This window comes from Cucumis sativus, chromosome 2, assembly GCF_000004075.3.
Source record: "Cucumis sativus cultivar 9930 chromosome 2, Cucumber_9930_V3, whole genome shotgun sequence".
Taxonomy (NCBI): Eukaryota; Viridiplantae; Streptophyta; class Magnoliopsida; order Cucurbitales; family Cucurbitaceae; genus Cucumis; species Cucumis sativus.
The window spans coordinates 8,282,480-8,294,186 of NC_026656.2; the positions used below are offsets into that span (position 1 = coordinate 8,282,480).

Below are 11,707 nucleotides of genomic sequence, written 5' to 3' on the forward strand. Positions count from 1 at the left end.
TCTGTTCTTCCTTGAAAGAGAGGGAAAGAGAAAGGGAGTTTCTATATTGTACTAGGGTTACGTCCTATTCTATAATCTATAATATAGTTCTGAATTCATTACAAGTTGGGCTCCATCAAATTGGTATCAAAACATTTAGATTCCGGGCACAAGGAAGAAAGATGGTTTAGACGCGAAGCGAAGAAAAACTGAAAGCACTTGATCAGGAGATGCACGACATTAGAAAGGAGATTAGTAAGATACCGGTGATCGAAAAGACATTGGCGAAAATATAAAAAAATATGGAGATACAGAACCAGACAATGTTGAGAATTATGGAGTCGACGACACAAGACCGATCGACGATGAGCGAAAAACTGACAAAACTAACTATGCGCAATTCAATGGCGAAGGATGTGAGGGATCATCGAAACGGGAGAATGAGATGGAGAGAGTCGAAAAGAAAACAGAGGATGCAAGCAGAAGTGATCGCAACAAATTCAAGAAGGTCGAAATGCCGATTTTTAATGGAGACGATCCTGATTCCTGGTTGTTTTGTGTAGAGATATATTTCCAGATTCATAAACTTACTGAATTTAAGAAATTAACTGTATCTACTATTAGTTATAAGGGTCCCACATTGAATTGGTACCTTTCTCAAGAAGAACGAGAGAAATTTATAGATTGGGCAAATATGAAGGAGAGACTATTAGTGTGTTTTCGATCCCTGAGAGAGGGGTCGTTGTATGGAAGATTTATGAGAATTCAACAAAAGACGACGGTGGAAAAATATCACAATTTGTTTGATAAGTGGGTCGCTCCTTTGTCGGATTTACCGAAGATGTAGAGGAGACTTTTATGTTCGATTTAAAACCGTGGATACAAGCAGAGATGGATTTCTGTGAGTCGAAGGGATTAGCACAGATGATGCGAATTGCACAGAAGGTAGAGAACAGAGAAGACATACGAAGAGAAGCCAAATTATTAGGATATGCTGGAGGAGGAGTTAAGTTTTCGCAAAGTAACACTAAAGCAAACGCTAATGTGAATACAGGAGAAAGTAAAGGAGGGATGAATTGGCCAATGAGAACAATCACATTGTGAGGAGACACGGAAGAAGAGGGCCGAAAAGAAGGTCCGACGAAATGCTTATCGAATGCTGAATTCCAATCTAGAAAGGAGAAAAGTATGTGCTTCCGCTGTAATGAAAAATCCTCTCATGATCATAAATGTAGGATGAAAGAGCAAAGAGAATTAAGAATGCTGGTGGTGTTAGAAGAAGGTGGGGAATACGAGATTATAGAAGAAGAATCGAGGAGTCATAAAGAATTGAATAATTTGAAGATTATGGAGGAGAATCAGGTGGTGGTGGAGCTGTCCATCAATTCTGTAGTTGGATTGTCTAATCCATGAACAATGAAGGTAAAAGGAGAATTAAAAGAGAGGTCAGCTATTGTGTTAATTGATTGTGGAGCCACCCACAATTTTATCTCAGAGAAGCTGGTAAAGGAGTTATAGTTGAAAACAAAGGAGACATCAAATTATGGTGTTATTCTTGGGTCAGGAACTGCAGTCAAGGGGAAGGGAATTTGTGAAGCTGTAGAACTGATGTTTGGGGACTGGAAGGTGGTAGATGAATTTCTACTCTTGGGAATGCAGTGGTTATATTCCCCAACAGAAGTAGACTGGAAGAATCTGTTGTTGACTTTCACACATAAGGGAAAGAAAGTGGGAATACAGGGAGATCCGAGCCTAACCAAGGCAAGTGTTAGTCTTAAGAAAATGATGAAGACACTAGGGGAAGAAGACCAAGGCTTTCTAGTTGAATGCAGAGCCTTAGAGAGAAGCGAAGTGTGGGAGGGGGAGAATTTATGGGAAGAGGAGTTGACAGTAGAAGAATCTATGACTGTGATACTTAAGAGTTTCGAGGATGTTTTTTAGTGGCCTGAAACTCTTCCACCCCGTACAACCATTAAACATCACATACATCTTAAGAAGGAAGTGGATCCGGTGAATGTAAGACCATATCGTTATGCACACCAACAGAAAAATGAAATGGAAAGATTGGTGGAGGAAATGTTATCGTCAGGAATAATTCGACCAAGCACGAATCCGTATTCAAGTCCTGTGTTATTAGTAAGGAAAAAAGGATGGGAGCTGGCGTTTTGTGTTGATTACCGAGCTCTAAATAATGTGACGGTACCTGACAAATTTTCGATACTAGTGATTGAAGAGTTGTTTGATGAACTAAATGGAGCAACAATATTTTCAAAGATTGATCTAAAAGCTGGATATCATCAAATTCGAATGAGTTCAGAAGATGTGGAGAAAATAGCCTTTAGAATCCATGAGGGACATTATGAGTTTTTAGTAATGCCCTTTGGGTTAACACTTTGATGAATGCTGTGTTTAAGCCCTATTTGAGAAAGTTCATCTTTGTATTTTTTTTATGACATTCTAATATACAGCAGCGACCTCGAAACTCATTTGAGCCACATGAAGATAATCTTGAAAGTGTTAAGAAAGAATGAGCTTTATGCTAACAAGAAGAAATGCAGCTTTGCAAAATCTAAAGTAGACTACTTGGGGCATATTATCTCAGGTAAAGGGGTGAAAGTTGACCTAGAAAAAATAAGGGACCTGAGGAAATCTATGGATACTTGAAGAATAAAGCTGAGAGTTGGGATGTCCTGATAAGTTGGAAATGATTGCCTCGACATGAAGTACATGGGAGTTGTATGAGGATATACGACAACGTTTTCTGGATTTCCACCTTGTGGACAAGGTGAATTTGGAGGAGTGTAATGATAGACCCCGATAATCCATTAGTACAGCAAAAGAGGAAAGAAAAGAATTATCACGCGCATGTGAGGAGCATGTGATAGGTGATAGGAGTTAGTTACATGTTAGTTACGATTTGTTAGTTAAATGTTAGTTACAATTTGTTAGTATAAATAAGAGAGGGGTTGTGAGAGGGAAAGACAATGAATATTTGGAGAGTGAGTTTGCTTTCTGTTCTTCCTTGAAAGAGAGGGAAACAGAAAAAGAGTTTCTATGTTGTACTAGGGTTACGTTCTATTCTATAATCAATAATATAGTTCTGATTTCATTACAAGTTGGGTTCCATCAGTTGGACTGGACCGAAGATTTACCAACCTCAAATGTTGAGTCAATTTGAGGATTCCTAACCTCGCAATGATAACTAGGGTTTGCAGTAGAGTCAGTGGTGGATCATAATTAGGTGGTAGCACATGAGGCGATGCGTCAGGGATAGTACATGCTGCGGATGAATACAAAGGTGGCACAAAAGGGTTGGTAGGCGTGGTTTGAACTGGATGGGCTGGTGTGTGGAGCTTATGCGGTGACACATGGGTGGCGTGTGGCGGCATAGACAATGAAAAAAGTGATGGAATCGCATTGGTCAACGTTGTCTAAAGGCAGTGAAACCACTAATCCATGGTAGCATTAATTCGAGCATCAACAACAGTGCTAATACCGACGGTTGTCTCCTCTGTTTGGTTTTCATCACTAGTTGTGTTGTTTAGGGTTTGATCAGTATCATGCTCTAATACCATATTGAAAGTAAAGATGAAGAACACATAAATTTACCTGAAAACCCTAGTACAAGGAGAAAAACCACGGTGCTGATGATCTTATTATTTTCTAATAATCCTAAAGGTACAAAAGGGAAAAATTTATAGACAACATGAGCCTAATTAAAAGAATAAAAAATTAGAGCAAAGTAAAACTTAACTACCAATGAGGTTTCATCATAACATAAGTCTATTATTTCTAACAAATTGCAAACATCAATATTACATAAGTAAGTTTGGACAATCATAGATAATGATATATATGCAAAGTTTGGCAAGAGGTATATTATGCCAAAGTTAAAAACAAAATATAATAGGTTAAGGAAGTTACGTCGACATTTTGTGCCGACATTTTCTGCGTTTGGCACAAAATGATGAGCATGATAATGACTCATCGACATCTTCCAATGAGATGGTTGGTCAAATGCTTATAGTCACCACAATGTCGATTAAATATGAATTTCAAATTTCTAAATACCCATGTCACATTCTCATTAGGTGGACTTCTTAGAGTTGTTGAATGGATAGCCTGATAGAACTCTTTATTCCTTTCAAATGGATAAAAATACATTTAGAGCTTTATGTGAGAGATTAGGACAATCAAATTATTTAACAGATGATAGGATAATTAGTATTGAGGAAGGTAGTTGGAATGTTTTTACTTACAGTATGTCATAGCACACGTAATAGGATAGTAGCTTAATGATTTCAACACTCCAAGGAAACTGTGTCTTGACAGTTCTCTAGAGTTTTAATAGCTATGTGTATGTTGGGATGTGATGTTATCCAGGCTTCAAATATGATGGAAACTTCGCTTGAAATTTTGAATAATCTCAAGTTCAATGCATGGTTTAAGGTATTATTTGTCTTATTAGTATCTTGCTTTCTTAGTTTATTATTTTCATGTAATTATCAACTTTTCTTTCTGCTGTTTAGAATTGTATAGGTGTAATTGATGGCACTCATATGAGTGAGTGAGCTCCTACGCCAAAACAAATGTCATATCGTGGAAGAAAGGTTGCAGTAACCCAAAATATTTTGTGTGCATGCCTATTCAATATGTTGTTCACCTTTGTCTATATTAGTTGGAAGTGTATTGGAAATGAGTCTAGAGTGTCGATAGATGCTATCGATCGAGAAGGAAATAATTTTCCAATGCCACCTAAAGGTTAGACTTTTTTTCTTTTAAAAGTACAACACTTCTTTTTAATATTGTTTAATATAATTATTGTAATTCAAATTGAATAGGAAAAACATATTATCTTAAAGATTTGGGGTACACAAATATGCCTGTTTCTTAGCTCCATATCATGATGAAAAAGATATCATTTGAGAGATTACAGAGGAAGAGGAAGACACCCACGAGCACCACAATATTTTTTTATTCACAAGCACTCTTCATTTGTGCAATGTGATTGAACGTTGTTTTGGTGTACTTGGCTAGATTCCCCATTAGGTAATAACTACTAAATGTCTTCTATTAAACTAAGAACCTAGTTCATTTGTACAAACATAAAAACAATAATAATGTAAATTATAACATATTATATTATTAGTTGCATGATATGTTGTAATTAAATAAAATTTATAAAATAAAAATATTATATAATATACTTATTAATAAATTTGAAAACATATTCTAGTAATATATATGAAAATATTAAAAGCATAAAATTCAACTCTTATTTTTTATTGGATTTCATGTTCTCAAATTCAAATTTTTGGACCACCAACCAAACAACCCTTATTTATCAACAAAATTCTAAATAATAAAGAAAAAATAGGGTCAACTAGAAGAATACCGAGAAAACACATATTCAAACAAAATTATAAAGAAAAGATTAATATAAAAATTGTGTTGAGGTGCGCTTAGGCAACATTGGGTCGAAGCACTAGAAGTTCATGTTCAAGAGTAATGTTGTCGAAGATAAAAGAATTTTGGGATAGTTGTAAATTTAACTATTAGATTCAAAATAATTAAGTATATAACAATTTTTTAAAAAATTTACAAATATAGCAAAATTTGTCAAATTCTATCAATGATACAAGTTTATCATCGATAGACTATGTTGTAAATATTGGTCTATCACTAATAGATCATACGAGTCTATCAATGATATAAGTCTATCAACAATAGTTTTGCTATATTTGCAATTTTAAAAAAATATTGTTATATACTTAATTTTTATTCCTCAAATGACTATCTATTATAATTATCCAACAATTTTTTGTTGAGATTCTTTGTCTCACTCCAATCTAGAGAGCCAAAAAACTAAAAGATATGTTTCTTAATTTCTTTTTTTTAAACTATAAAATATTTAAGGAATTTTTTCAAAATGGGAAAAATTGACAAACTATTTACACTCTATATAAAACAAAATCACTAAAAGACAAGTAGGCATTACATGTCACCATTTAACTGCACACCATTTAACTGCACAGTACAAAATTATCGGTTAAGTCAATTAACAATTAAATGGGTCTAAGGACCATTTAGATTCATTATTCAAACTTAGACTAAAAATGACCATTATAAAACCTCAAAAACCAAATTGACAGTTACTTCAAACTTTAGAGACCAAAAGTGTATTTTTTTTTAATAACTTCAAAATTAAATGGTAAAGATGATTTAATTAAAAAAAAGTTTCAAATACAATAGCATAAGAAAAATCTACTGTAAAGTTAAGAATACTTTGTAAAACCCTAAAATTTAAAGAAACTTTTCCTACTAAGATATGTGTAAAGAAAAAAGGAAATTTAAATCAAATTGGGATCAAAGTTAAGTATTGAGATTTGATTATTAAAGTTAAATGATCGGACTTGGGCAAATTAACAATGTAGTTGAAGTCCTTAATTAGGTGTTTTGACTAAGGTTAGACAAGAAGGTAAGATGAATCCAGGTGTTATCTTTGTCTTGCTCGACCAAAAGGAAAGACAAAGAAGACAGAGAGCAAATCTCAGACCATCTCGAAGCAGTGGTAGCCCAAGATGGAAAACAGAAAGGAAATTATCAAGGATCTCAGGGGCATACATGGGAAACCCTATACAAGATTGAGGATAGAAGGTTGATCTTGGTGCTTGTCCGATCGAGATTGGAAGAAAAGAGAGAAATGTAAAAAGATCTCGGGCCATCTCAATACTAATTCGGTTGATATTAGAAGAAGAGAAAGGAAATGAAAGAAATCTTGGTCAATCTCGGGCACGAGTCCGGTCGAGATTGAAGACCAAAAGAAGAAATTGAAGAATCTCAAGGCTATCTCGGACTGTATGCAACCAAGACTAGAGAAAAAAATGGTTTAATTAGTGATCTTAGAATGATCTCGAGCCATTTCTGGCCGAGAGCACTGAAGATTAAGTATTCAGTAGAGTGAAATCCAGATGTCTTAAGTATAATTCATGCATTTTTGCGGTCAAATAGAAGGTGGGTTAAGAGTAAAAGGTGGACTAAGGAAATCAAAAGGTAATTAAGTGAAGTTGTTGGTGTCAATTTATTTTCATACAAGATTTAGTATATATAGGCAACTTCATGGTAAGGTTTCTCACAATTCACTCAAATCACTTTCAAAGATCTTCTAAGGAAGGCTACCGAGAAAGAAGCAAACAAAATTGTGAAGGAAAACTCTTCCAGATTATGAGTAGTTTTTTTAAAAATGTTTTCTATAATATTTTATTAAGCATGATTTCTAAGCTTTATTTCAATGCACGTTTTAAGATAAATGTTTAAGTTACTGTTTTCTATTACTTAAATATTTTACAACCGATTTCTTAAAGTTATGTTATGATTGACTGTTATGATTATGGATTGTGAAAACGAAAGAATGTTTCAAAGTTTTCAAAATATGTTTTATCATAACCCAAATATTACATGGGGCCTATTGTGCATATGTGGTTAACTCCATACTTATGGTAGGGTTGACGAACCTATCTTTAACTATGGGTTATCAGGAAGGGTATAAATTATTTTCCCTTAAAGGAGTAGGGTAACAGTGAAAGATAGATGTTTCCTATCAACTGTTCCGTCTTTGGACAAAGAGGTTTAAATACTGTTTGTGGCTATGGATCATGTCTCACAAAATATCCCGGAAATGTTGCCAACAATAAAGGTTTATAAATGTTATGTTATGAAATGATACTTCAATGTTAAATGTTTCTTAAGAAAAAGTTTATGCCAAATTGTTTGTGAAGACATGTGTTGTAAGATTGACACTCACTAAGTCTTTCGACTTACTCTTTCAAAATATCTATGTATAGATTATGTTGCTGGCCGAGGAGACTTACTATTTTCAGGCTAATATAATATGAATTAATGGAATTATTAAGATAGAATGAGTTATTTGTATTAAATTATTTTTGTTAATTTTACCGTTTCCATTGTTAAATATTTTTATAAAGGTATTAAAGTTAAAAAATCATTTTATAAAATGGGTTGCATCTTAATTTTGTTTTCTTTGAGAGCTAAAGTCTTTCACCTTAAAATTATTTAAATATTTGAGGTTAAGGGTATGACATCATTCAAGAGGAGAATGACATCACGTCATCTCTCAGACTAAGGTGTAGTGTAGGTGATCTGGGATGGGGTGTGGCATATTTTATAAATGTTAATTTATCGTAATTTGTTGATGGGGATTCTTTTTTTAATCCGCATGGGGATTTAGTAGTACATCAACCGCTCTATAAATTAAATTATAAATTTGATTTCTGTTTCTCTCCTTTTCTTTTGTCTATTATTATATATGTGATTTGAGAAGTTGCAAAGGTGTTGGTTTTTAGTCATAATAACATAGCCAATTAGAAGCCAAATTTGTAGGGTTTGAAACTCTCTACATGCCATTGGATTCTTTAGTTAGTTTTCCCAAAAAAGAAAATGAACGTGTTGAATGAATCTACGTCATAATTAAACATGATCTATAATCCCACATCTTCACCCATTTCCACATATTTGATGGAAGAAAGAAAAGGAGATGCAAGAATTGTCATCATCTCTGGTTTGATCTTCCTTTGCATTATCTTGGGCGGTTTCCTTCTCTGCCTCTACCTTTTCCTCCCCGAATCGCAAACTTCTGACTGGTATCCGACCATTGGGATCGTTTTGGTTTCAACTCCCTGGATCTTTTGGCTTTCAGTTTATATCTATCATTGCTTGAAACCTACCAAAGTGCTACTCAATCCCTTTGGCTCTAATAGTATTAACTCATCTAGCAAAAAGACAGAAGCTTCTAAAAATAATGAAGATGATGTTGGTGAAGATGATGTTGGTGACGATGAAACCCCTGGTGGAGGCAAACGCAAAGTGCATTTCGGTGCAGTGTTTGTCATGGAAAAACAGCCAACATTAGATAGAAATTCTAGCCATTCAAAACAATCTACTTCTACATCTCCAAGGGAACCTGAAATGCCATTAAGATTGTCAACCTCGTCGTCTTAGTCTACAATATCGATCGCAAAAAATAGCTATTCATGAGGCTCGTTATTTTTGGTAACATTCTTGTTTTTCTATGGTTTGTTTCAAGGCTTTTAAGAAATAGATTATTTTTATAATTCTCACAATTGTTATTGGAATTATTATGCAGTATGTTTTCTCTTAGGTAAGAAGAGAAAATGTAAAGACAAGAAATAGGTTTATCGTGATTCGAAAAAGCTAGATGACACGGTACGTTGTGGGGAATAATGCAAATAATTAAAAGAGCTAGGGAGATGCTTTTTTGAAATCAAGAAACAAAGGAGGATATAGGTAACAACTAAGATTTGATTTGAGATTCTTTTTCAAGTTTAACATCATGAGGAGGTGCAAATTAATCTTTTAACTTCTCTCTGCCTCTACAATGTCTTAACCTAGTTTAGCTAAAGATTAGGTCACATTCATTCATCTGATTTCTATCTAATTTATTTGTCTTTCTTTTGTTATATTGAGATCAACCGGTCGATAATTTGATTATGGTTAACTAACTCTCCATTTTTTTATTTTTGTGTAAGGAAGACGATGTATATAGATGTTGGTGGAAGAAGAAGAGTATAGAAGGCATTACAATTACAAATCAAATGTTCAGACCAACCCAATCATATATTTCTTTTAGGTTATGTCTGAGTATATTTCACTTTGTTTTTTTTTTTTCCGAGGATTTATAGAACGAAGAGTCTTAAACAATATACCTTTTGATCATTGACATATATAGTTATTGTTTGTTGAGTTATACTCACTTTGACAATATAACTAATTTTGTTAAGTTATATTTATTTACATTTGTTGACGTACATGTATTTTCTTTTGTCAAAGCTTGATTCATAAACCGTCCGTGAAACTTTAATTTTGAGCTTAACAATAAATATCTATCCTCAATTTCAATAAAAACACATTTGTTGAGATAAAGTAGATAAGTTAGAGTAAAAAAAATTAATTTGTTTGAGTAATAAACATGAATAAAAAGATACGATGATAATAGACAATGTTGGGAATATTTAGGCAACCTATGAAGCAAGGCTTGGATAGTTAGACGATGCAACTAATCAAATTTTACCATGTGACAAATCTTTTTAATTCTTTTATGAAATATTTTATTTATTTATTTTGATATGAGTGATGAAAAGATGATTTACAAAGATGAATGATGCACCTAAATATTACTCTAAGACCACGTTAACACTTTTGAAAATAAAAAGGTGGAGCTCATTTGATTAATTTTGGTTGTTTGTTTATTTGCATTTGCACTTATTCATGAGACCCACTCTCAAATTTGGAGTGAACAAAATTGATGAATCGAGAGTCTTCAATCCAATTGCTCTCAATAATTTTATAACTATATTAGTAACATATCTTAAAAGTAAATTTAACCAAATTTATAATTTTAGTTTAGAAAGCAATTCAATTAAATTAGGGATCAAATTTGATTAAAGTTCACACCCTATTTTCATTACGGTAAACAGAGCCTAAATTTAAACCATTTAAAACCAATCCTAGAGCTCTTTGGACCCCAACTTTGTTATTTTTGGCAATTTCGGAACAGGGGAGACGCATCAGTTTACCGTGAAAGTGAGGGAGAGAGAGATGATTTGGGCGTGAGGGTTGTGGTTTACGGAAGAGGGTTTCAACGATTGTGCTAATGGAAGGAAAAGTTGTCCCCAATTAGTAGGCCGGAAGAAGCGAGCACGTACATTGATTTCATTGATAAACTCCACTCTGATCCAGGTTAACAAATTTTCATATTTTATAATTCTTTTTACTCCTAATCGCTGCCTAGAATTTAATGAATCGCCATAACTTAGTTGTTGGGTTTGTGTATTTATGTCTAAATTATGGTCCAAAAACCCCAAAATCGGAAAACTTCTACATCCTTCTGTTATTTTACTATTGCCCAATTCTATCCATGAAACGTACTTGAAAGTTTTGAGTTTGATTTGGGACATGCGCACAAGGTGTTTGAAGAAATGCCGAAGAGACATTGACCTGCAATTGGGAACCCTTTCTGTCTGATTGTCTTCAATTTTCTTTTACTTCTACTTTTCAGTTTGAGAAATGGCGAAGGGCATCATATGGGCAACAGCAGAGGATTTAGCGAGGAACCGTGGGCGTGTTATATCTCTTTATCGCCAGATATTGCGAAGCCTCAACTCCCCAAATTTGCCTCTAAGCTTTGCAGCTAGATTGGCAAAGAAGGCGGAGGTTCGTGCCATTTTCATGCTTGCTTCTGAAGAGCGATCTCTTCACAATATTGAAGATCTCATTGATACTGCTGAGTACTCCCTTTCTCTTTTAAGGAAGGGAGAAATTCCCAAATATATTCAATGAGTTACCCTTTCTTCTCTTATGTCAATTTTATGTTAGTTTCCTCTCTATCTACATGAATGAGCGATACTAATGCTTTCCCTTTGTCTAAATTTCTTTGACTTAACTTTTGGGTTCTGCTACAATGTTTTGTATTTGAATGTCATGCATCAAAAACTCATCGACTTGATACTAATCAATCTAAACTTTATGTTGACCCTTTCATGTTCTGTTTAAGTATTTGGTTCAAACTTTCATAAGATTGTAATAGATTTATATTCTATTCATCTTGGCTTAGCCATTTTTGAGTTTGATGTCAAATTCAATATGTCTTATTTAGAGATCAAAGCAATATATATTTAGAAGTATATTAATG

At 33.8% G+C, this 11,707-nt stretch overlaps 2 protein-coding genes across 2 annotated transcripts; both read left to right on the forward strand.

Moving 5' to 3' along the window:
* Positions 1-8,472: 8,472 nt before the first annotated feature.
* Positions 8,473-8,997, forward strand: LOC101203715. The gene has a single exon (XM_004138951.1). It carries the CDS (start codon positions 8,473-8,475, stop codon positions 8,995-8,997), a length of 525 nt encoding a protein of 174 aa, XP_004138999.1.
* Positions 8,998-11,074: 2,077 nt separating this feature from the next.
* On the forward strand, positions 11,075-11,593 carry LOC101207229. Its single transcript, XM_031881021.1, has one exon. The coding sequence runs from the start codon at positions 11,083-11,085 to the stop codon at positions 11,353-11,355; it is 273 nt and encodes a 90-aa protein (XP_031736881.1). The 5' UTR covers positions 11,075-11,082; the 3' UTR covers positions 11,356-11,593.
* The last annotated feature ends 114 nt before the right edge of the window (positions 11,594-11,707 follow it).